Source organism: Sardina pilchardus, chromosome 5 (assembly GCF_963854185.1).
Source record: "Sardina pilchardus chromosome 5, fSarPil1.1, whole genome shotgun sequence".
Classification (NCBI taxonomy): domain Eukaryota; kingdom Metazoa; phylum Chordata; class Actinopteri; order Clupeiformes; family Clupeidae; genus Sardina; species Sardina pilchardus.
The window spans coordinates 1124053-1151552 of record NC_084998.1 but is presented as its reverse complement, the minus strand read 5'-3'; the positions used below and the strand labels follow the sequence as shown (position 1 = coordinate 1151552).

The 27500-nt window shown below is 48.4% G+C and overlaps 2 protein-coding genes across 2 annotated transcripts in view; one reads left to right on the top strand and one right to left on the bottom strand.

The window, feature by feature from the left end:
• The window catches only part of kcnk12l (potassium channel, subfamily K, member 12 like), an 8246-nt gene extending 5854 nt beyond the window's left edge, over nt 1–2392 (top strand). Inside the window, exons 2-4 of the mRNA XM_062535895.1 lie at nt 29–345; nt 1386–1941; nt 2023–2392. Coding sequence (XP_062391879.1) covers nt 29–345; nt 1386–1941; nt 2023–2392 — 1243 coding nt within the window. The remainder of the gene's footprint in view (nt 1–28; nt 346–1385; nt 1942–2022) is intronic.
• A 1840-nt stretch (nt 2393–4232) lies between these two features.
• ppm1nb (protein phosphatase, Mg2+/Mn2+ dependent, 1Nb (putative)) lies at nt 4233–25069 on the bottom strand. Its single transcript, XM_062535894.1, has 6 exons — nt 24388–25069; nt 21408–21979; nt 8050–8167; nt 7375–7489; nt 6793–6856; nt 4233–6672 (listed from the first exon to the last, which is right to left on the bottom strand). The coding sequence occupies exons 1-6, from the start codon at nt 24833–24835 to the stop codon at nt 6643–6645; spliced, it is 1347 nt and encodes a 448-aa protein (XP_062391878.1). The 5' UTR covers nt 24836–25069; the 3' UTR covers nt 4233–6642.
• Between the last annotated feature and the right edge of the window lie 2431 nt (nt 25070–27500).

The window sequence follows — 27500 nt, the reverse complement described above, 5'->3', positions numbered from 1 at the left end:
CCATGGCGCGGGCGCGGGCCAATAGGAGCTGCTGCTGTGCGCTGGGCATGAACGAGGACAACGCCCGCTTCGGCCTGCTGGCGGCGCTCATCCTGGGCTACCTGCTGTGTGGCGCCGCCATCTTCTCTGCGCTGGAGCGCCCGTCCGAGCTGCGGGCACAGCGGCGCTGGCAGGAGACGCTGCACAACTTCACGCGGCAGCACGCCGTCGCCCCGGACGCCCTGACCACCCTGCTGCGCCACTACGAGCGCGCCAACGCCGCCGGCATCAGAGTGGACGCCCTGCGCCCGCGATGGGACTTCTCCGGGGCCTTCTACTTCGTGGGCACCGTGGTGTCCACTATCGGTCAGTTACTACACACACACACACACACACACACACACTGTGGTGTCCACTATCGGTCAGTTACTACACACACACACACACACACACACACACACACACACACACACCCTCATAACACACGGCGTGGTGTCCACTATCGGTCAGTTACTACACACCCTCATAACACTCATAACACACGGCGTGGTGTCCACTATCGGTCAGTTACTACACACACACACACACACACACACATAACACACACCGTGGTGTCCACTATCGGTCAGTTACCACACACACACACACCCCATAACACACGGCGTAGTGTCCACTATCGGTCAGTTACTACACACACACACACACACACACACACACACACACACATAACACACGGCGTGGTGTCCACTATCGGTCAGTTACTACACACACACACAGACACACACACACACATATACACACACACACACACACCTTCATAACACACACCATGGTGTCCACTATCGGTCAGTTACTACACACATACACACACACACACACACACACCTTGATAAGAATGAAACTAATCGATTCTGAGGTTTAAGAACACCTTTGTGAATCTGCTTAAGAGTTTTCGTAAGACCTGCTTAAGAACAAAATTAAGAACATTATTAATTATATTGTTACAGTAATATAATTAAGATATTGCTGTCCATAAATCTGTGGTTGAGCTGTGCGGCTGTTTCCCAGGTTTCATAAGACCTTCTTAAGAACAACATGAAGAATATTATGAATGCTATTGTTGATATAATTAAGATGTTGGTGTCCATAAATGTGCTGCTGTTGGGCAGGTTTCATAAGACCTTCTTAAGAACAAAATGAAGAATATTATGAATGCTATTGTTGATATAATTAAGATGTTGCTAATAATGCTATTGTTAATATAATTGAGATGTTGGTGTCCGTAAACGTGCTGCTGTTGGGCAGGTTTCATAAGACCTTCTTAAGAACAAAATGAAGAATATTATGAATGCTATTGTTGATATAATTAAGATGTTGGGGTCCTTAAACGTGCTGCTGTGTGGCAGGTTTCGGGATGACGACGCCGGCCACCATGGCGGGGAAGATCTTCCTGATGTTCTACGGGCTGCTGGGCTGCGCGGCCACCATCTTGTTCTTCAACCTGTTCCTGGAGCGCATCATCACCATGCTGGCGTACGTCATGCGCTGGTGCCACGAGCGGCAGCTGGGCGGGGAGGAGCGGCGTAGCCGTGACGACAGCCTGGAGGGCTGGAAGCCGTCGGTGTACTACGTGATGCTGATCCTGGGCGCGGCGGCGCTGCTGGTGGCCTGCGGGGCGTCGGCGCTGTACGCCGGGGCGGAGGGGTGGGGCTACACAGACGCGCTCTACTTCTGCTTCGTGGCCTTCAGCACCATCGGCTTCGGCGACCTCGTCAGCAGCCAGCGGCAGCACTACCCGGCGCAGGACGCCTATCGCCTCGGCAACGGCCTCCTCATCCTCATGGGCGTGTGCTGCATCTACTCGCTCTTCAACGTGCTGTCCATCGTCATCAAGCAGACGCTCAACTGGATCCTGGCCAGGCTGGCGTGCGGGCGGAAGGCCTCGTGCCCGTGTCATCGCGGGCGTAGTAGGCGGGCGAGGTGGCGAGGCTGCTGCTGCCCGTGTCTGCCCTCCGGCCGCCGCGCTCCGCACCCTCTGGTCAGCCACGGCAGGTCCAGGGCGCTCAAGCGCAACGCGGTCCAGCCGGCCACTCCCACCAGGCAGCGCGGCAACGCCTCCGTGGAGACGGTGTGCGACAGCGAGACGGACGGCGGCCTGGGGCCCGAGGCTGGACACGCGGCCGGACGCCGGCTCTCCGGAGAGATGATCTCCGTCAACGACTTCATGGCGTCCAACAAGGTGTCGCTGGCCATCCTGCAGAAGCAGCTGTGTGAGACGGCCCACGGGAACCCGCGCCAGAGCCACAGCCAGAGCCAGAGCCTCAGTCTCGCACGCCACAACGGCTTCTCCGGCGGCGTCGGGGCCTTCGCCATCATGAACAACCGCCTGCAGGAGACCAGCGTGGACAGGTGACCACCGCTGACCAACAGGACGTCCAGCAGCACACAGGACACTCTTGGAGTATTTTTATATTTCTCATAACAGCGTCAGTCTTAAGGCTGATTCGATTGCTTTTCACGTTCTCTGTAGGGAATAACGTTTGACCAGAGGCTCTTACTTCATAGGACATGTGAGTCACGCACCATTCACTTGGTTTCTGAGATGAACTGGACGTCTGTTGTAAGCGAGTGGATGATTCAGAGATTTAAACGGTGTCTGACTTGAGACAGATGGAGATGGCATCCTCCATAGTCCTCCATGATGTGGCCGGCGTGTCTGAGTTGAGATGACAGGAGGCAGACTGGCGCTGTTGAGCGCGTCCCTGTGCTGATGATGGCGTTCTGAGAGGCCGGTTCAGCTCCTGAAGTGATTGGCTGCTGCGATGGGCAATCAGAGCGATCGGAGAGAGAGATCCTCAGGCACTCTTCACACCGCCGCGCACGCACACTGATTTACAAGAGCGGCCGACACGCAGCCGCCCAGACCCTCGGAGCCTCTCGGTCAGGAGAAATACACTCTGGACAGCACGGAGTGTCTCGGTCAGGAGAAATACACTCTGGACAGCACGGAGTGTCAGCACCCGTGTTTATCCTTCATGTGTCCATCCTCCTACACCGCCACACAAAGCAAGTCCACAGTGCTGGACTAACGTATATTATTTTCAAGCCAAACCACTGCTTGTCCTTAGTAGCAGTCGTACAGTAAGCAATCTTAGCAAGTATAATGTATAATCAGTAAGGATTGATGTGATTGATAATTAAGTCTTAGTAAGGCTACATGGTATGATTATTTCAATACCTCAAAATGGGAGAATACTGGAAAATGGACTTAGTGGAATGATGAATCCATAAAACATACAGTAAGTACTGTAGAAGAAGAGTGTGCAGTCTGTGCACTATAGGAATGATGAGTCCATAAAACATAAGTACTGTAGAAGAAGAGTGTGCACTATAGGAATGATGAGTCCATAAAACATAAGTACTGTAGAAGAAGAGTGTGCACTATAGGAATGATGAGTCCATAAAACATAAGTACTGTAGAAGAAGAGTGTGCACTATAGTATGGCACAGACTTGCACTTGATGTGATGGCAATTTGCATGATCACATACTAATGACAAAATAGTGTACTTAACGGAGTTAAAAATCATACTAGTAGTGGAATATAAATCTTTACAGGAAGTGCATTCGTATAACCACCGAAGACGGAAAACAAAGGAGGACAGCAGTCTTGTTCTGCTATTTCACTTTTATGTTTCCTAAATCACCAACTTTGGTGAACGCCATCTTAATACATGATGTGTACAATGTACAGGGAACATCATATTTCACACTTTATAGCAATGTATACTTATTATGGCTGATGTTTAAGGTAACGACTCTTAACCAATATCTGTTAGGATAACTTCATAGAGATCATTAAGGCTGCAGAATTACACCTCATGCAAACCAAGAGAACATGAACTGTGGACTGAAGGAAGGTTTCACCGTTAGGAAGTACTGCATTTGGATCCTGTAAGGTTTCACCGTTAGGAAGAACTGCATTTGGACCCAATCTGCACCACAGGTGGTTGGAAGCCTTATACTGAGTAAAGTGTACACTGGACCAAGACCAGACTGGCATCATGGGTGGTAACTCTACTCGGAAAGTCTATGACCTACAGAGACTTTAGTTGGTTTAAATTCATGTAGAGTCTTTAACTGCTAAGAATTGAACCATTACTGAACATCTACTTAACCAAACTCAACCACTGACGTTAACCACACCACCCCCAGCCCCGAACCGTAACCCTAATTGAGAGTTTGTGAGAGCAAGCGAGCAAAGTGAGCCCCTGAGGGTCTGGTCTTGGAAAGACAGAGATAACCCTGCTGAAAAAAACAGCCTGACCAGCTAAAGGTGGTTTGCTGGTTGACCAGCTTGTTAACCAGCTTATTTGACCACCCTTTGATGGTTAACCAGCTAGACCAGCAAAACTCTCGCGAAAACACACCTTCAGCTGGTTTACCCAGCTTATGATGGTAATTCAGCTGGTTTTGATTGTCGTACCACCTTAAGCTGGTCATTTTAGTTGGTGTTGCTGGTCTACATTGCTGGTTTTTACTGGCCACGCCAGCTTATGTTGGTTATTCTAGAAAACCAGCTTGACCATCTTTGTCAAGCTTGACAGGCTGGTCACCAGCATGACCATCTTAAACCAGTTGTATCCCAAACGACAGGCTGGTCACACCAGCACGACCAGCTTCCTCAGATGGTCACGCCAGCATGTCTAGCTGGTGGCCTAACCAGCTACACCAGCAAAGACCAGCAATAATAACTGTGTTTTGGGCAAAGACCAGCAAAGACCAGCTAAAACCAGCTACCAGCCTAAGCTGGTTTCTTGCTGTTTTTTTCAGCAGGGAAGACAGATGCCTTGGACTAGCTCACACACACATGTGGGATTCCTTGGACTAGCTCACACACATGTGAGATTCCTTGGACTAGCTCACACACATGTGGGATTCCTTAAACTAGCTCACACACACACATGTGGGATGCCTTGGACTAGCTCACACACATGTGGGATTCCTTGGACTAGCTCACACACATGTGGGATTCCTTGGACTAGCTCACACACATGTGGGATTCCTTTACGCGGACCAAGGGTCTACCAATAAACTGCACCTGAACAATCTAATCTCCCTGACAACATGACATCACTGATATATATATCAAGGGGAAGCATGACATCACTGATATATATATATATATATCAAGGGGAAAAGACTCTCAGAAGACACACTTTCCTGTGCCCTCATCGGTCATGGGATTACAATCAAATATACAGTACAGTTGAACTTTACCACCGATGCTCTGACACTCACAACTCGATATATTCAAAGTATTCAATAAAAGCTTCGCCTGGTTTCTTCTCTCGCCTGACTTAATGCGTTACTGATCTTGTTGAAACTAGTCCTAGAACACAGCTGAGTCTGCAACCGATCCCACCTAGATCTGGCCTAGGTCTGGCGTGGATTTGGCCTGAATCTGGCCTAGTTCTGGCATGGATTTGGCGCGGATTTGGCCTGAATCTGGCCTAGTTCTGGCGTGGATTTGGCCTAGTTCTGGCATGAGCACCAGGTCTGGCAGATCCTCTGATTCAGCCAGCAGTAGACTCAGGGTGTAGAGGGTGTACAGGGTGTTCAGGGTGTTCAGGGTGTTCAGATGTGAAGTGATATTCCGTTCTGTAGGGGGCGACAGTGTTCAGTTGGAAGGGAACTGCAATGTGTAGGGCGCTATAGCAACAGCACTTCAGCGGAGGGAACTGCAATGTGTAGGGCGCTATAGCAACAGCACTTCAGCGGAGGGAACTGCAATGTGTAGGGCGCTATAGCAACAGCACTTCAGCGGAGGGAACTGCAATGTGTAGGGCGCTATAGCAACAGCACTTCACCGGAGGGAACTGCAATGTGTAGGGTGCTATAGCAACATCACTTCAGTGGAGGGAACTGCAAAGATGGCATCTAGATTTTAGTTGATAGTCTGAAGCGGCCATATTTGCAGATATACGCCATCGGCTTTTTCATGCTTGGATTTTGAGAAATCTAGAGATAAATAAACCCTGTACAGTACACTCAAATCACGTTTGAAATGTGGCGAGCCAACTATCAAACATTAGCAAGCTAGCAAGCTAACTCTCCACTGTTTTGAACGGATGATGCGTTGGATGTGTCTCGTGAATCCAAACATATCTATGGTAACTAAGGACTAGCAGGGCAATCCAAACATCTCTACGGTAACTATGGACTAGCATTCCAAATAAAACTGTTTTAGTGATGGAGTTCCCTGTGAATTCTTCACCCTGTGCAGTGGGTAGGCCTCTCAGTGTAGGAGCCATGGGATCGCAGCGCACCCTTAGTTTCACGTCCACATCAGAATAACTCATACACATTATCTTCAATAGAAAAGATAAAGTCAAATAAAGACAAATAAAATAAAAATAGAAAATAAAAAAGACAGTCATTTAAATATCAAATATCACATGAATCAATGTGACATTTGAAAACACTTGTGCAAATAATGAATCCTCTTGTACATGTTGCACATGTGGGATTCTGGCGTGGTATTGGCTAGTCCTGGAGTGGCATTGGATAGTCCTGGCGTGGTATTGGATAGTCCTGGTATGGTATCAGATAGTCCTGGAGTGGTATCGGATAGTCCTTTGACATACTGCAACAATGAGTACAATTAGAAGGTCTCTGATGCTCCACCCATTTCCTATTAACAAACAAAAAAACAGAAATAGTTGTACTGCCACACCTGTAGAGGACATCTCTGGAGACTGTACTAGGCAGGAGAAAATGAGGTGCTAGATTGACTTATAAACTGGAGACCTACCTGAGATAACCTCAGTTGCCGTGCCTCCTTTTGCTGGTAGTAAGCAGAGATGATGCAGTTGCGCCTGCAACACAGAGCACCAATGAAACACCAATGAGACACCAATGAGACACCAATGAGACACCAATGAGACATCTGGAGACTCCACCAGCTCACCAGCTTCCCTCAATTCACATGGTTATGTTACACCCATAGAAAAGGTTGAACTCATCAATTCATCTATTCTAGGCTATGTATTACCGTAATTATGCAATGTTACCAATATTAAAGCTAGATACTGGGGAGTGTCTGTTTGTGTTTGTGTTATGTAAATCTAGCTCTAATATGAGAGTGAGAGTGCACTAATATGAGAGTGGGAGTGCACTTATGAGAGTGGGAGTGCTCTAATTTGAGAGTGGAAGTGCACTAATATGAGAGTGGAAGTGCACTAATATGAGAGTGGGAGTGCACTAATATGAGAGTGAGAGTGCACTAATATGTCACTAATATGAGAGTGGGAGTGCACTTATGAGAGTGGGAGTGCACTAATATGAGAGTGAGAGTGCACTAATAGGGCATTAATATGTCAGCGAGTGCACTCACTTGCTCTGAAGTCCGCCACCTGGTGGGAGCCCTGGAATTACAGTTGAGGCCAGAACCGTGAGAACGGACAGCAGGTCAGGCTCCTCCCCCCGGCCACTCAGCTCCTCGAAGATCTCTGCACACAAACAACAACAAAGTAACCAACACATAAACAACAACAAACTAACTAACACACAAACGACAACAAACTAACTGACTAATGAATGCACTCATACAGCCAACTGTATTTGACATAAAGGCCTGGTAGTTATGTCCAGAAGCACTCACGTGAAGGACACTAGGCCTGGTAGTTATGTGGAAAAACCCTGATGAGAATTCAATAGAGAGCCTTAACAGTCGTGCAGATTAAACACGCAGATGACGTGTTTCTCAGGTGAGAGTGTGTGTAACGCTGATGACATGTTTCTCAGGTGAGTGTGTGGCACTGATGATCAGGTGAGTGTGTGTGACGGTCCTGCCGTGTTTCTCAGGTGAGTGTGTGTGTCGGTCCTGCCGTGTTTCTCAGGTGAGTGTGTGTGACGGTCCTGCCGTGTGTGTGGCGCTGATGACGTGTTTCTCAAGTGAGTGTGTGGCGCTGATGATCAGGTGAGTGTGTGTGACGGTCCTGCCGTGTTTCTCAGGTGAGTGTGTGTGACGGTCCTGCCGTGTTTCTCAGGTGAGTGTGTGTGACGGCACCTGCCACTTTGGCCTCCAGCAGGTGGTCCAGCTCGGCCTCCTGGCGCAGGGCGTCCGGGCACAGCGGGGGCGCCGCGGGGAAACACACCAGCAGCACGCTGATGTTGTCCAGACTCCCCTGCACACACACACACACACACACACACACACACACAACAGGGAACCGTTTAGACACACACACACAACTGGGGCGCCGCGGGGAAACACACCAGGGGCACGCTGATGTTGTCCAGACTCCCCTGCGCACACACACACACACACACACACACACACACACAACAGGGAACCGTTTAGACGCACACACACACAACAGGGAACCGTTTAGACACACACCAGGAGCACGCTGATGTTGTCCAGACTCCCCTGCACACACACACACACACACACACACACACACACACAACAGGGGAACCGTTCAGATGGACACCAGAAAGAGAAACAACACAACAGGGGAACCGTTCTTGATGCACTTAAAGATGCACAAGACTTTAAAATGTACAAGGCACTTCCACTCTTCCTGTCCTCTCCTTCTCCTTCCTCCTCCAGCTACCTCCTCTAACCACACCCTAACTTCACCCTCTAACTACACCCTCCTATAACTACACCCTGACTACCTCCTCTAACCACACCCTAACTTCACCCTCTAACTACACCCTCCTATAACTACACCCTGACTACCTCCTCTAACTACACCCTAACTTCACCCTCTAACTACACCCTCCTCTAACCACACCCTAACTACCTCCTCTAACCACACCCTAACTTCACCCTCTAACTACACCCTAACTACACCCTCTAACTACACCCTCCTATAACTACACCCTGACTACCACCTCTAACCACACCCTAACTACCTCCTCTAACCACACCCTAACTTCACCCTCTAACTACACCCTAACTACACCCTCTAACTACACCCTCCTATAACTACACCCTGACTACCACCTCTAACCACACCCTAACTTCACCCTCTAACTACACCAGAGGCGATTGCTCATTGAGTGCAGGGGAGGCTCAGCCTCCTCTAAAATATCACGGGAAATTGCATGAAATAATGCCTATTATGAGCTACATTAGCAAGCCTAATATTCCAACTAGAACATGCTAAAAACGTGTTCAACTTCATGGCTATATCGTTATAGTTTCGTTTTGCAACAAGGTTTTGCCTGTCATCTATCGTGATTTCGCACGTCTAATGCATTGAGTGACGACACGATCCATTAAAATCCCCATAGAGGCTCGGCCTCACTGGACTTCGATGGCACTACGGAGTGGGCTGGTCTTAGTGCAGGAAAAGCTAGATTAATATTGGATAAACGCCGCAAATTCGTCATATCCAGGGAAGCCCGGCCTCTCTGGGGGTGAATGGGACAGTGGGATGGCTCGGATGCCGAGCTTCTGTATGATGATTGGAGGAACCGTCATTTTTTTTGATTGACAAGCATATTTCGCGATTGCACAGGAAGTTTCAACAGAGACGGTCTCTGGTTTCAAGTTCAGGGATGCGTGAAAGTTACGGAACCTTACAGGGTTGGCAGGTGAACTCGAGAGGCAAGGCTCAAATTTTTAATTCTATTGCATGTTGTACACAACATATCCTATCAATAAAACCGTAATGTGGAGTTACAGAGTTCGTGATTTGCATTTGTTTCAGTTGTGTGTTTAGGCTAAGTTGTAGGCTAGCCACATAGCTCGCTATAATAACTGTGTTGCTTGGCTAAATTGCTAATTAGGGCCCGAGCACCGAGGTGCGGCCACTGAAAGTGGCTGCACCGTAGGTGCAAGGCCCTATTGTTTCTGCTCAGATTATTAGGGCCCGAGCACCGAGGTGCGGCCGCTGTAGCAGCGGCTGCACCGTAGGTGCAAGGCCCTATTGCTTCTGCTCAGATTATTATTATTATTATTATTATTATTATTATGTCTGTGGAATCCTCTTACAGGTCATGTTTGGCCTTTTTTCACCAACTTGGCATGCTCTAAAACTCTTGAAATTTGGCAGTAAGATGTGGAATTGGTAACGCTACTCAGAGACAGAGCTCTGGCCAAGGGTGTGGCTCAGGGACTCTATAGCGCCACCTACCGCGCTGTCTGTTGTGGTTGACACGTGCATGCACGAAAATGAACCAAATTTGGTAGGCAGATGTGTTGCATGAATCTGAACAACTTTTACATTTACACTACATAGTGAATCTTAAACAAATTTGAGTTATGATTATGATTATGATTTTTGCACATCATGTATTTTGAAACACTTCTCCTAGACGGTTTATCGAAATCATGTCATATCAGCACTAAAATGATCTTGAGGGGTTGCCCGAGAGGAATTGCGACCAGATTTTTGAATTTCAAAAGTATATCGAAATGGCGAAGGTTTGAATTATGGCGTTTTATTAAGAAACAGGAAGTTGGTGTTATAGGCAGAAAAAAGGCTATGAATTGGATGTAATTTGGCAGCTACATGTGGAATTGCTTCTGCTAGTCAGAGACAGAGCTCTGGCCTAAGGTGTGGCTTTGGGACTCTATAGCGCCACCTAGCAGCACGTTATCTGTTGTGGTTGACAAAAACATTCACGAAAATGAACCAAATTTGGTGGTATTGTGTGTTATTGCTATGGCTAGTCAGAGACAGAGCTTTGGCATAGGGTGTGGCGTAGGGACTCTATACCGCCACCTAGTGCGTTGTCTGTTGTGGTTGACACAAACATTCACGAAAATGAACCAAATTTGGTGGGCTTGTGCATTATTGCTATCGATAGTCAGAGATAGAGCTCTGGCCTAGGGTGTGGCTTAGGGACTCTATAGCGCCACCTAGCGCATTGTCTGTTGTGGTTGACACGTACATTCACCCAAAGGAACCAAATTTGGTGGGCATGTATGTTATTGCTATAGTTATTCAGAGACAGAGCTCTGGCCTCGGGTTTGGCTTAGGGACTCTATAGCGCCACCTAGTGCATTGTCTGTTGTGGTTGACACATACATTCACCAAAATGAACCAAATTTGGTTAGCATATGTGTTATTGCTATAGCTATTCAGAGACAGCGCTCTGGCCAAGGGTGTCTTAGGGACTGTATAACGCCACCTAGCGCAATGTCTTTTGTGGTTGACACACACATTCACGAAAATGAACCAAATTTGGTGGGCTTGTGCGTTATTGCTATCGATAGTCAGAGATAGAGCTCTGGCGTAGGGTGTGGCTTAGGGACTCTATAACGCTACCTAGCATGTTGTCTGTTGTGGTTGACACATACATTCAGGAAAATTTACCAAATTTGGTGGGCATGTGTGTTGCTCATGCACATGCCCACCAACACGCACATGTTGCTTTTGTAGATTCCGAAATGTCACAGGTCTCCGCACCGCAGGTGCTCGGGCCCGCCATCGCCGCTTGCGGCTATATTTATTATTCTTTTTCCGTCTTACCTGTTTTTTTTTTTTCACCAACTTGGCATGCTCTAAAACTCTTGTAATTTGGCAGCCATTTGTAGAATTGCAATCGAAACTCAGAGACAGAGCTTTGGCCTAGGGCGTGGCTCAGGGACTCTATAGCGCCACCTATCACGCTGTCTGTTGTGGTTGACACATGCATTCACGAAAATGGCCCAGACTTGGTGGGCATGTGTGTTGTATTAATCTAAACAATTTTTACATTTACACTCTATAGCAAATATTCGAAGAATTTGAGTTATGGTTATGATTATGAATTTTGCACATCATGTATTTTGAAACACTTCTCCTAGACGGTTTATCGAAATCATGTCATATAAGCACTAAAATGATCTTGAGGGGTTGCCCGAGAGGATTTGCGACCAGATTTTTGAATTTCAAAAGTATATCGAAATGGCGAAGGTTTGAATTATGGTGTTTTATTGAGAAACAGGAAGTTGGTGTTATAGGCAGAAAAAAGATTATGAATTGGATGTAATTTGGCAGCTACATGTGGAATTGCTTCAGCTAGTCAGAGACAGAGCTCTGGCCTAAGGTGTGGCTTTGGGACTCTATAGCGCCACCTAGCAGCACATTATATTTTGTGGTTGACACGTACATTCACCAAAATGAACCAAATTTGGTGGACTTGTGTGTTATTGCTATGGCTAGTCAGAGACAGAGCTTTGGCAGAGGGTGTGGCGTAGGGACTCTATAGCGCCACCTAGTGCGTTGTCTGTTGTGGTTGACACAAACATTCACCAAAATTAACCAAATTTGGTGGGCTTGTGTGTTATTGCTATCGGTAGTCAGAGACAGAGCTCTGGCCTAGAGTGTGGCTTAGGGACTCTAGAGCGCCACCTAATGCATTGTCTGTTGTGGTTGACACGTACATTCACCAAAATGAACCAAATTTTATGGGCATGTGTGTTATTGCTATAGTTATTCAGAGACAGAGCTCTGGCCTCGGGTGTGGCTTAAGGACTCTATAGCGCCACCTAGTGCATTGTCTGTTGTGGTTGACACATACATTCACAAAAATGAACCAAATTTGGTTGGCATATGTGTTATTGCTATAGCTATTCAGAGACAGCACTCTGGCCAAGGGTGTCTTCGGGACTGTATAACGCCACCTAGCGCATTGTCTGTTGTGGTTGACACAAACATTCACGAAAATGAACCAAATTTGGTGGGCTTGTGCGTTATTGCTATCGATAGTCAGAGATAGAGCTCTGCCCTAGGGTGTGGCTTAGGGACTCTATAGCGCCACCTAGCGCATTGTCTGTGTACGTTCACCCAAATTAACCAAATTTGGTGGGCATGTGTGTTATTGCTATAGTTATTCAGAGACAGAGCTCTGGCCTCGGGTGTGGCTTAGGGACTCTATAGCGCCACCTAGTGCATTGTCTGTTGTGGTTGACACATACATTCACAAAAATGAACCAAATTTGGTTGGCATGTGTTATTGCTATAGCTATTCAGAGACAGCACTCTGGCCAAGGGTGTCTTCGGGACTGTATAACACCACCTAGCGCATTGTCTGTTGTGGTTGACACACACATTCACGAAAATGAACCAAATTTGGTGGGCTTGTGCGTTATTGCTATCGATAGTCAGAGATAGAGCTCTGGCCTAGGGTGTGGCTTAGGAACTCTATAGCGCCACCTAGCGTGTTGTCTTTTGTGGTTGACACATACATTCAGGAAAATTGACCAAATTTGGTGGGCATGTGTGTTGCTCATGCACATGCCCACCAACACGCACATGTTGCTTTGTCAGATTCCGAAATGTCACATGTCTCCGCACCGCAGGTGCTCGGGCCCGCCATCGCCGCTTGCGGCAATATTTAGGGCCCGAGCACCGAGGTGCGGCCGCTGTAGCAGCGGCTGCACCGTAGGTGCAAGGCCCTATTGTTTTTGCTCAGATTATTATTCTTATTATAGTATTTTCCCCTTACCGGAATGTTTTGCCCTTTTTCACCAACTTGGCATGCTCTAAAACTCTTGAAATTTGGCAGCTACCTGTAGAATTGATGCCTCTACTGAGAGACAGACCTCTGGCCTAGGGTGTGGCTCAGGGACTCTATAGCGCCACCTAGCGCGCTGTCTGTTGTGGTTGACACATACATTCACTGAAATGAACCAAATTTGGTGGACATGTGTGTTGTATTATTCTAAACAAGTTTTACATTGAAACTATATAGTAAATATTAAAAGAATTTGAATTATGTGAGATTTTCAGATTTTTGCACATCATGTATTTTGATATACTTCTCCTAGACGGTTTACTGAAATCATGTCATTTCAGCAGTAAAATGATCTTGAGGGGTTGCCCAAGAGGAATTGCGACCAGATTTTTGAATTTCAAAAGTATATTGAAATGGCGAAGGTTTGAACCTAGGTGTCTTATAAAAGGAACAATAACTTGGTGTTATAGGCAGAAAACAGTGACTAATTTGGATGAAATTTAATGGAGTAGTAGTTAGTGTGTTTGTAGTGTCAGTCATATACAAAGTTTTGAATTTGGTGTTGTTTGTGATTTTTAAAAGCGCATTAATGATTGTGGTGGACACAGTTTTAGCTAAAATATTTTGAAGCGAGTTGATGAATGAATATAATCATATCAACCTATGCTGCAATTTTGATCGTAACCATGTTAACAGAAAGTGAGTTATTTTTAATTTCATATTTGCCCAATCACACAGCCCCTCCTCCCTCTGCTTCTCTGTCTCTCTGTTGCAACTAACAGACACACGCACGCACTCTGTCACCCCCCTTCTCGGGTCCCCTCTAACTAACACACACACATTGACACGCGCGCGACTTTCTAGAGACACAGACACACACACACCCACACACTCTGTCACCCCCCTTCTCGGGTCCCCCCTAACTAACACACACACATTGACACGCGCGCGGCTTTCTAGAGACACAGACACACACACACCCACACACTCTGTCACCCCCCTTCTCGGGTCCCCCCTAACTAACACACACACATTGACACGCTCGCGGCTTTCTAGAGACACAGACACACACACACCCACACACACACTCTGTCACCCCCCTTCTCGGGTCCCCCCTAACTAACACACACACATTGACAAGCGCGCGGCTTTCTAGAGACACAGACACACACACACACACACACACACACTCTGTCACCCCCCTTCTCGGGTCCCCCCTAACTAACACACACACACACACACATTGACAAGCGCGCGGCTTTCTAGAGACACAGACACACACACACACACACACACACACACACACACACACACACACACACACACACACACACACACACACACACACACACACACACACACACACACACACACACACACACACACACACACACACACACACACACACAACACCCCCCCCCCCCCCTTGAGGCAGCCGTTGCCTACTGGTTAGGGCTTGGGGCTTGTAACTGGAGGGTTGCCGGTTCAATCCCCGACCAGTCCACCACTAAAGTGGTTCTTATCCTCACAAAAATGCTTGGTTGGAATAGCATGTAATAACCAGAATACAGAAAAGTCAAACAATCATGACTTAGTTTAGTTTACATCAAGACACACACACACACACATTAAAAACAGCAACAGGTTTTATGAATTCAATGATCTGAAGCAAAGATATTGATGTAAGCCTTACAGATGCATGATTTACAGTACACCATATCAACACACTGGTTATCATCTCAAATTTGGACTACAAATATGGATACAGAGATAGAGCTCTGGCCAAGGGTGTGGCTTAGGGGATCTATAGCGCCACGTAGCGCATTGTCTGTTGTGGTTGACACATATATTCACGAAAATGAACCAAATTTGGTGGGCATGTGTGTTATTGCTATAGCTATTCAGAGACAGCGCTCTGGCCAAGGGTGTCTTAGGGACTGTATAACGCCACCTAGCGCATTGTCTGTTGTGGTTGACACACACATTCACGAAAATGAACTAAGTTTGGTGGGCTTGTGCGTTATTGCTATCGATAGTCAGAGATAGAGCTCTGGCCTGGGGTGTGGCTTAGGGACTCTATAGCGCCACCTAGCGTGTTTCTGTTGTGGTTGACACATACATTCAGGAAAATTGACCAAATTTGGTGGGCATGTGTGTTGCTCATGCACATGCCCACCAACACGCACATGTTGCTTTGTTAGATTCCGAAATGTCACAGGTCTCCGCACCGCAGGTGCTCGGGCCCGCCATCGCCGCTTGCGGCTATATTGTTTACTTGAATTTTATAAGCTATTTGATAGCATTCCCCACCATGGGAGATTCCAAATAAAACAGCAAGGCATATGAAGAACGTAGAATAGTCACGTACTATAACTCTAGTAGGCTACCAGCATATTTAACCCCCCAAAGTGAACTGGTCAAATGTAAGCTTAGTTCTAATCTAACCAAGCCAGCTGCATGTCTCAGAACCCTACGTATCTGACGAATCCAGTGCCGGATTCGTCTATAGGCTACTGTTTGGTCTATTCTGTTTTAGGATATATTTCCCCCTCAAATAACAATATAGTAGCAATAATATGAATTTAATAGTTGACCATTTTTATCAGAGCTTCCCCTATTCCAATGAGCAGCAACCGCCACTGAACTACACCCTCCTATAACCACACCCTCTAACTACACCCTCCTATAACTACACCCTGACTACCACCTCTAACCACACCCTAACTTCACCCTCTAACTACACCCTCCTATAACCACACCCTAACTTCACCCTCTAACTACGCCCTCCTATAACCACACCCTAACTTCACCCTCCTATAACCACACCCTAACTGCACCCTCCTATAACTACACCCTGACTACCTCCTCTAACCACACCCTAACTTCACCCTCTAACTACACCCTCCTATAACTACACCCTGACTACCACCTCTAACTACACCCTGACTACCACCTCCTTAAAATACACCTTGACTACCTCCTCTAACAACACCCTGACTACCATCTCCAACTACACCCTGACTACCATCTCCAACTACACCCTGACTACCACACCCTGACTACCAAAGATTCTAGAACTCTGTTCTAGAATCTTTGCTGACTACCACCTCCAACTACACCCTGACTAATTTCAATTTCAATTTATTTTTACTTACAGAGTGCCAAAACATTTCACATGTCTCATGGCGCTTTACAGAGTAGTAAACATTCAGAGAGAGCCCATGAGTAACAGGGATGAGGAAAAACTCCCTAGAATTGGAGATACATATAGGAAGAAACCTCGGACAGATACACAACTCAAGGGTCCAACCCATCTGCCTAGGGTCAGTTACAGGACAATAAGACTTCCTCCTCTGATCCTTATCAGCACTAGGGTCAGTTACAGGACAATAAGACACAACAAGACTTCTTCCTCTGACTCTTATGAATACTAGGGTCAGTTACAGGACAGGAAGACTTCCTCCTCTGACTCTTATGATCACTAGGGTCAGTTACAGGACAGGAAGACTTCCTCCTCTGACTCTTATGATCACTAGGGTCAGTTACAGGACAGGAAGACTTCCTCCTCTGACTCTTATGATCACTAGGGTCAGCTACAGGACAGGAAGACTTCCTCCTCTGACTCTTATGATCACTAGGGTCAGTTACAGGACAGGAAGACTTCCTCCTCTGACTCTTATGTCATGAGCACTTCCACTTCTGTGCTCTCATCCTCTGCTCGTCTCCTGGTGTTTGTTGTGTATTTGTTGTTGTCTGTGGTTGCCTTTACTATGTGGCCGGATGTTATTTCTCATTTCGCCAGCACTTAAAAGTGTAAAAGTGTCTGCTAATGAAAAATGTAAATGCCATTTTGATGTTGATGTACTCTGAACAAGAAGAGTCAGATTCCAGATGCTCCGTGGTCTGCAGCGCTCTTAAATAACAGAGAGGAAAGCCGATGGGAATGTTGAACACGCTGTCAACAGCCCGTCTGAGCCACATCAGTGTGGGAGAGAGAGAGGGAGAGGGAGGGAGAGAGAGAGAGAGAGGGAGGGAGGTAGGGAGGGAGGGAGAGAGAGAGAGGGAGAGAGAGAGAGGGAGGGAGGGAGAGAGAGAGAGGGGGAGAGAGAGAGAGAGGGAGGGAGAGGCTCTCATGCTGTCTAGTCTCGTCTCATGAAGGATAGGGAACGCCGATGGGAATGTTGATTTGAGCTGGGAAATGCAGAGCCCTTGCCCCGGGAGACAGTGTGTGTGTGTGTGTGTGTGTGTGTGTGTGTGTGCCCTGGGAGAGAGTCGGCTACAGCATGTGTGTCGTCATGACGTCACTTTGGTCACTCAGACTCCCCCAGGGAGCAGAACAAGATTTGCACAGTAAGGGGGGGGGGCATCTCAGAGTCACATCACTCAGTGTGTTGGAGGAGTATCTAAATCTTCACAAGTCTAGCCACAAATCCAGTGCTCTCTACTCTGTCTGTGCTCTGTCTGTACTCTGTCTGTACTCTACTCTGTCTGTGCTCTGTGCTCTGTCTGTACTCTACTCTGTCTGTGCTCTGTGCTCTGTCTGTACTCTACTCTGTCTGTGCTCTGTGCTGTGTCTGTGCTCTGTCTGTACTCTGTCTGTACTCTACTCTGTCTGTGCTCTGTGCTCTGTCTGTACTCTACTCTATCTGTGCTGTGTCTGTGCTCTGTCTGTACTCTACTCTGTCTGTGCTCTGTGCTGTGTCTGTGTGATGACTCTACTCTGTCTGTGCTGTCTGTAGTCCACCTGTGCTCTGTAAATGCTCTGTATTTCATTGTGCTTGTTGTTGCTGCGTCACTGAACCAGCTGCCAGAGGAAGGAAGTGTGAGAGCATTAAAAAGCTCCGTCTACGAGTCAACCAGATTAAAGAGTCGGATTAGGATTACACACAGCAGCGGTGTGCTGCCCTCAGACCACATTAGGCACGGGAACACACACGGGCACACACACATGGGCACACACACATGGGCACACACACATGCATATACACACACACATGGGCACACACACATGCATATACACACACACACGGGCACACACACATGCATATACACACACACACATGGGCACACACACATGGGCACACACACATGCATATACACACACATGGGCACACACACACGGGCACACACACATTGGCACACACACATGCACATACACACACATGGGCACACACACATGCATATACACACACACACATGGGCACACACACATGCATATACACATGCATATACACACACATGGGCACACATACATGCATATACACACACATGGGCACACACACATGGGCACACACACATCATATACACACACATGGGCACACACACATGCATATACACACATGGGCACACACACATGGGCATACACACATCATGTACACACACATGGGCACACACACATGCATATACACACACATGGGCACACACACATGGGCACACACACACGGGCACACACACATGGGCACACACACATGCACATACACACACATGGGCACACACACATACAGTACATACAGTGGGGAGAAAATGTATTTGATACCATGCTAAAGTTGCCTAAAAAGAAGAATATAAAATCATCATTTGACAATAAATCTTAATGTCTTAATTAAAAAAATGAGTAAAAATAAAACCGCTAAGTACACCAATTTTCTTTGTGATTGAAGAATGTATTGTAAATAAATAAATGTTCTTCCTAAATGCTAGGGGGAAGGAAGTATTTGACCCCCTATGTGGGAATTTAACACGTAAGGTTAACAAAGGGGCAGGCAGATTTAATTTTTTTAAGGCCAGCTATTTCATGGATCGAGGATATTATGCATTCTGATAAAGTTCCCTTGGCCGTTGGAATTGGAGGAGGAGTGGTGTGGAGGAGGAGTGGAGGAGGAGTGGTGTAGAGGAGGAGGAGGAGGTGTGGAGGAGGTGAGGAGGAGGAGGAGGAGGAGCGGTGTGGAGGAGGAGGAGGAGGTCTGGAGGAGGTATGGAGGAGGAGGAGGAGGTGTAGAGGAGGTGTGGAGGAGGAGGAGGAGCAGTGAGGAGGAGGAGGTGTGGAGGAGCAGGAGGAGGAGGTGTGGAGGAGGAGGAGGAGGAGGTGTGGAGGAGGAGGAGGAGGAATAGCGGTGTGGTGGAGGAGGAGGAGGTGTGGAGGAGGTGTGGAGGAGGAGGAGGAGGAGGAATAGCGGTGTGGAGGAGGAGGAACAGAGGTGTGGAGGAGGAGGAGGAGGTGTGGAGGAGGAGGAGGAGGAGGAGGAGGAGGAGGAATAGCGGTGTGGGTGTGGGTGTGGTGGTGGTCAGCTGGTGGATGCAGGATGCTGCTGCTGCTGCGTTCAGAAGTCCTAATCTGCAGCTCTTCAGCTCTAAGAATAGAGGAGGATTTGCTGGGTGTGCGCACAGCACCTTGGCCCAATGTGTGTGTGTGTGTGTGTGTGTGTGTGTGTGTGTGTGTGTGTGTGTGTGTGTGTGTGTGTGTGTGTGTGTGGGTATGTGTGTGTGTGTGTGTGTGTGTGTGTGTGTGTGTGTGTGTGTGTGTGTGTGTGTGTGTGTGTGTGTGTGGGTATGTGTGTGTGTGTGTGTGTGTGTGTGTGTGTGTGTGGGTATGTGTGTGTGTGTGTGTGTGTGTGGGGGGGGGGGGGGTATGTGTGTGTGTGTGTGAAGTGTGTGTGTGTGTGTGTGTGTGTGTGTGTGTGTGTTTGTGTGTGTGTGTGTGTGTGTGTGAAGTGTGTGTGTGTGTGTGTGTGTGTGTGTGTGTGTGTGTATGTGTGTACTGTATGTGTGTGTGTGAAGTGTGTGTGTGTGTGTGTGTATGTGTGTGTGTGTGTGTGTGTGTGTGTGTGTGTGTGTGTGTGAAGTGTGTGTGTGTGTGTGTGTGTGTGTGTGTGTGTGTGTGTATGTGTATGTGTGTACTGTATGTGTGTGTGTGAAGTGTGTGTGTGTGTGTGGGGGGGGGTATGTGTGTGTGTGAAGTGTGTGTGTGAAGTGTGTGTGTGTGTGTGTGTGTGTGTGTGTGTGTGTGTGTGTGTGTGTGTGTGCTCCAGGAGTGCTGGTGTATCAGGACGTAAGAGGGGGAGAGAGAAGAGACATTTCCAGGTCACTGCACAGCACAGCGTCCCCTCCAGCAGCATCTCCACGGGCCTCTTACATAACACACGTCAGCAGCGTCATGACAACCAGCACACCAGCGTCCCCTGAGTCTCCAATACAGGCCACTGCACTGCCCAATACAGGCCACTGAACTGCCCAATACAGGCCACTGCACTGCCCAATACAGGCCACTCAACTGCCCAATACAGGCCACTAAACTGCCCAATACAGGCCACTCAACTGCCCAATACAGGCCACTCAACTGCCCAATACAGGCCACTAAACTGCCCATTACAGGCCACTGCACTGCCCAATACAGGCCACTCAACTGCCCAATGCAGGCCACTGCACTGCCCACTGCTGAGTCTCCAATACAGGCCACTGAACTGCCCAATACAGGCCACTGCACTGCCCAATACAGGCCACTGCACTGCCCAATACAGGCCACTGCGCTGCCCACTGCTGAGTCTCCAATACAGGCCACTGCACTGCCCAATAGAGGTCACTCAACTGCCCAATACAGGTCACTCAGCTGCCCAATACAGGCCACTCAACTGCCCAATACAGTGCTGAGTCTCCAAAACTGAGCTGCCACTGCTGGCCAGCTGAAGGGCCGGGCTAAGACGGCTCCCTATTTGCACCCTCATGGGGATTTGTGTCCAGAAGTGCAGCAGAAGACATTTCTGGGTAAACGGATGAGCACATGTAGTGTGTATGAGTTAGTGGATGCGTTTCCATTGGTCAGGGGAACTCATGTGGTGCATGGACAGAGTGTCTCTTGACCAGACATGTGGTCAAGACGACCCAATACAAGCCACCTGTAGCTACATCCACCTGTGGCGCATTGACCTTGTAGAGGCAGAGGTCAGAGGTGGATGATGTTTGGGCACTGACCTTGTAGAGGCAGAGGTCGATGATCTGGGAGCAGACGTCCGTGAGGTCGGAGCAGACGCGCAGTCGACTGCTGACGAACTGGCAGAGGTCCTCGTTGCTGATGGCGTCCCAGACTCCGTCGCAGGCCAGCACCAGGAACTCGTCCATGGGCGAGCGCTCCACCACGGTCACCTCGGGCTCCGGCGACACCATCTGCTCGCGCGCCGACCGCCACTCCGCCGTCTTGTAGCCGAAGTCGCCCAGCGCGCGCGAGACCGCCAGGGAGCCGTTGACCCGCTGCAGGGTGACCGATCCCCCCGCGCGCTCGATGCGCTCCCGTTCCGCCGGGCTGTAGGGCTTGTGGTCGGCGGTGGCGAAGCCCACTCGCCCGCCTCGGCACAGCAGTGCCCGCGAGTCGCCCAGGTTGGCGAAGTAGATGCTCTGGGGCGTCAGCAGAGTGGACACCACCGTGGTGCCGCCGCGCTCCCAGCCCTCTCTGGACGCCACGCCGTGCAGCTGCTTGTCCATGCGCAGGAAGCCCTCCGTCAGGCCCTCTGTCACGCCCTCCTCGTCCTCCTCTGGACCCACCGAGCCTGAGAGGCACATTAGCATCAGTAGTAGTAGTATTAGCAATAGCAATATTATTTAGTCATACACACATCTGCATTCATAATCCACGTCCTCCTCTGGACCCACCGAGCCTGAGAGGCACATTAGCGTCAGCAGTAGTAGTATTAGCAATAGCAATATTATTTAGTCATACACACATCGGCATTCATAATGCTTTATCAGACATTGTTATCTAACAGCACATACAGTGAGCTACTGTTTCATCAGTGTGTGGGCCACACCCATCTCCCAGACCACACCCATTTCCAGACATTGACCACACCCATTTCTAGACTTAGGCCACACCCATCTCCAATAACACAGCTCAGGTGAGGAGACTTAGGTCAGAGCCACAGCTCAGATGAGGAGACGTAAGCCACACCCACAGCTCAGGTGAGGAGACTTAGGCCACACCCACAACTCAGGTAAGGAGACTTAGGCCACACCCACAGCTCAGGTGAGGAGACTTGGGGCCACACCCACAGCTCAGGTGAGGAGACTTAGGTCACACCCACAGCTCAGGTGAGGAGACTTAGGCCACACCCACAGCTCAGGTGAGGAGACTTGGGGCCACACCCACAGCTCAGGTGAGGAGACTTAGGCCACACCCACAGCTCAGGTGAGGAGACTTGGGGCCACACCCACAGCTCAGGTGAGGAGACTTGGGGCCACACCCACAGCTCAGGTGAGGAGACTTGGGGCAGCCTGGTGAGCCGTGTTGCCATAGCAGCAACATGAAAGGCTCCTAATGCTGGTTGACTGATGACTCAACTCCAGAAAGGAATAAGAATATTAATATTAATATTATCATAATAACAAGTCACACACACACACACACACACACACACACACACACACACACACACACACACACACACGTGACTCAGTGTGGAGCCTCTGGACAGCTAGCGTTTGCGTTTACGATTCACGCCTCCGTCCACCCGGAGGCCAGCCGCGTGTGGCCCAGATCTGGCGCGCATGTGGCGGTGTGGTGTGGAAGTGGCGCCACAGCCAGGAGCAGATGAGTGTGTTTGGGCCGCCTGCTGTGTGTGTGTGTGTGTGCTGATGGCATAATCATATCGTTACGTAACGTAAGTGAGCATCTGATGAGTGCTGCACACCGGCCTGGCTGTTCCAGGGCTTTACATAAGAGGAACAGTACGCATGTTTACATATCGCAAATGGAACATTTGTGTGATTAAAATAATGTCAACAATATGGAATAATTATGCAAAGTCAGGTTAATAACATTCAACTCATCTCATGAGACTAAATGTCGTTAATGAAAATGTCAACAACACGGAATGATTATTAAAAGTGCTCATCAAACAACAAAAGCACAAACCAGCAGAATGAGTGGGCGTGGCCTATGTAACATTATAATAATAATAGCTATAATTATTATTATTATTATTATTATACAGAATAATGATTAAGAAAGGATGTTTCTCATAAATAATGACGTCTAATGTATAAACATCAGCTGTAACAGTAAAGGAATTGCATCTCACTATTTCATTATGTCCAATTCCTGCAGGACAATCTCACACTTTACAACACACAGAATTATTATTATTATTATTATCATTATCATTACTATAATTATTATTATTATTAATAATAATAATAATAATAATAATAATAATAATAATAATAATAATAATAATAATAATAGTAGTAGTAGTAAATGTTGCTCATTCTGTTTCATTCCTGCAGGACAATCTTACACTTTTCACTCTATTGACCACAGTGCTGAATAATGTCCCTGCAGCCTAGCAAGAGAGTGTGTGCGCATATGTGTGTGTGTGTGTGTGGCACGTGTGTATGTACCCATGGGCAGGAAGTGTTCCAGCAGGTTTTGGAACAGCGTGCATGTGTGTGTGCGTGTGTGTGTGTGTTTGTGCATGTGTGTATGTATGTACCCATGCCTAGGAAGTGTTCCAGCAGATTTTAGGAGCAGTGTGTGTGTGTGTGTGTGTGTCCGTACCCGTGGCCAGGATGTGCTCTAGCAGGTTCTGTGAGCAGTGTGTGTGTGTGTGTGTGTGTGTGTGTGTGTGTGTGTGTCCGTACCCGTGGCCAGGATGTGCTCTAGCAGGTTCTGTGAGCAGTGTGTGTGTGTGTGTGTGTGTGTGTGTGTGTGTGTGTGTGTCCGTACCCGTGGCCAGGATGTGTTCCAGCAGGTTCAGTGAGCAGTGTGTGTGTGTGTGTGTGTGTGTGGGTGTGTGTGTGTGTGTGTGTGTGTGTGTCCGTACCCGTGGCCAGGATGTGCTCTAGCAGGTTCTGTGAGCTGTGTGTGTGTGTGTGTGTGTGTGTGTGTGTGTGTGTGTGTGTGTGTGTGTGTGTGTGGTGTGTGTGTGTGTGTGTGTGTGTGTGTGTGTGTGTGTGTCCGTACCCGTGGCCAGGATGTGTTCCAGCAGGTTCCGTGAGCAGTGCTGTGCCACTGCGCTGCCCGCGTGCCCGTCGAACACGGCGAAGAATGCCCACGTGGCCAGCGTGCCGCCCAGCTGCGGGTAGCAGTTGTGGAAGTCCTCCATGGTGGAGCGCCAGCCCTGCATGCAGCCGCAGGCGAAGTGGACGCTGCCGTCCGCCGAGCAGCCCTCCTCCAGCAGCTTGTCCAGCACCGGCCGCTCCAGGTAGGGGCAGGGGATCGCCCCGCCCTCCTCCTCGCTACCGCCCTCCTCCCCCTCCGCCTGCTCCCCTCCTCCTCCTCCTCCTCCTCCTCCTCCTCCTCCTCCTTGGCGGCCACCTTTAAAGAAGGAACTCACTCGTTTCTCCGTCTCCTTCACCAGCTGACGCATGAACGCCGGCATCTCAACGCTCCCTTTCTTGGCTGTCCTCATGCTTCCTCCTCTCCTCTCCTCTCCTCTCCTGTCCTCTTCTCCTCTCCTCTCCCTGAAACTACACCTCTCTCTCTCTCTCTCTCTCTCTCTCTCTTTCTTCCGCTGTTCTGTGTTTATCCGTCTGTCTCCTCAGCGTGTGATATCCTGGTGGGATGATGTCATCTTTTCTAGTAGTTCCTGTGGCTGCTCCGTGCTGTGCTCCATAACAGAATCATCCCTCTTGGTTCCTCATCACTGTGTTCTGTGCTGTGCTGTGCTGTGCTGTGCTGTGCTGTGTTGTGTGTGCTGTTCTGCATGCTTCAGCTCTGTGTCTGTGTCAATACAGCTCCCTTTCCTCTCAGCTCTGCTGCAGCCGTGCCTTTTTTACATACCCTGTCCTGATTGGTTAATCTATTTCTGCCCACCAATCACGTTGCTGAGCCCTCCTCTCCTTCTCCCATGCACACACACAATCTCGTTCCCTCACTGGACAGCTTCCTCCCTCCCTCCCTCTCCCTCCCTCTCTCTCTCTCTCCCTCCCTCTCCCGCTCTCTCTCTATCGCTCTTTCTCTCACTCCCTGCCGCTGAAGCTTGTTAATCTCTACATGTGATGTGTTGGGATTAGCAGACCTCAGCCCACCAGATTACGGAGCGCTCGGCTATATTTCATAACAGGGAGCCTGCAGTCTGAGCTGGACAGCGCTGGCCCTGTCCTCTCCTGGCTCATCCCTCTCTCTTTCTCTTTCTCTCTCGCCCTCTCCCCCTTTCTCTTCTCTCTCTCTCCCTCTCCTCCTTTCTCTTCTCTCTCTTCCCTCTCTCTTTCTCTCTCCCTCTCCTCCTTTCTCCTCTCTCCCCCTCCCCCTTTCTCTTCTCTCTCTCTTCCTCTCCCTCTCTTTCTCTTCTCTCTCTTCCCTCTCTCTTTCTCTCTCTCTCTCTCTCTCCCTCTCCTCCTCCCCCCCCCTTGTAAACGGTGTGATCTACTTGTGGATGAGTCATGTAAAGCAACACAGTTTGCCTGGAGCAGAATCAGCATGTGACGCACTCACACACTCACACACTTCAACACTCACACACTCACACACTCAAACGCTGGAGAATCTTCAGGCCAGCATGCGATACTGTGACAAATCGGCACTTATGTAATTGAGTGGCTGTATTCATGCTGTACTTACCAGCAGTTACATGGCCGCTATATTAGCTGTAGTTACATGGCCGCTATATTAGCTGTAGTTACATGGCCGCTAAATTAGCTGTAGTTACATGGCCGCTAAATTAGCTGTAGTTACATGGCCGCTAAATTAGCTGTAGTTACATGGCCGCTATATTAGCTGTAGCTACATGGCCGCTAAATTAGCTGTAGTAACATGGCCGCTATATTAGCTGAAGTTACATGGCCGCTAAATTAGCTGTAGTTACATGGCCGCTAAATTAGCTGTAGGTACATGACCGCTAAATTAGCTGTAGTTACATGGCCGCTATATTAGCTGTATATGGCCGCTAAATTAGCTGTAGTTACAAGGCCGCTAAATTAGCTGTAGCTACATGGCCGCTATATTAGCTGTAGTTACATGGCCGCTATATTAGCTGTATATGGCCGCTACAGTATATTAGCTGTAGCTATATGGCTGCTATATTAGCTGTAGTTACATGGCCGCTATATTAGCTGTACTTACCAGCAGTTTAGGAGGACCATTTCCATAACAACAAAAAGTAGGACATTATTCGGCATATCGATCAATCATATAGTGTGTGTACATAGGACTCTGGTATGCTCTCATTTACACTACAATTTTACCTGAATAGGAGAAAAATAATGAAAAGTCGAAAAGTGTTTGTGGGTCATAGAATTGTGTGTGGCAACAGTGAAAGGGAAATACTTCGTCACAGTGTCACCTACAGGTCATTGAAAATGCACCAATGCAAGGGTGAATTTCTTGGGTCACAATTCACATTCGCAGAGCCACAGAATATATTGTGCTAAATCCCTTATGTAGCATTATATAGGGATATAGCTTTATATGTGTTTATATTATTGTGATACATTACTCTCCACTGGCTCCCTATAGTGGCCAGAATTAAATGTAAATCTCTCACTGGTTTGTAGGACACTGACTGGATCTGCTCCCTGCTATCTTAATTCAATGATCAACATGTATATCCCCAATCGCCCACTGCGGTATTCTGATGAGCATCTGTTGTGTTGAGCAGCCAGAAGCGCTTGGTCAAATGGTCCTGCCCAGCTGAGAAAAAACTGGTTTTAGCTGTTTTTTGCTGGTCTTTGCTGGTTTTCTTCCAGCTATTGCTGGTCTTTGCTGGTGTAGCTGGTTAGGCCACCAGCTAGACATGCTGGCGTGACCATCTGAGGAAGCTGGTCGTGCTGGTGTGACCAGCCTGTCGTTTGGGATACAACTGGTTTAAGATGGTCATGCTGGTGACCAGCCTGTCAAGCTTGACAAAGATGGTCAAGCTGGTTTTCTAGAATGACCAACATAAGCTGGCGTGGCCAGTAAAAACCAGCAAGGTAGACCAGCAACACCAACTAAAAATATAGCCGCAAGCGGCAATGGCGGGCCCGAGTACCTGCGGTGCGGACCCGTGACATTTCGGAATCTGACAAAGCAACACCTATTTGTTGGTGGGAATGTGCATGAGCAACACACATGATCACCAAATTTGGTTAATTTTC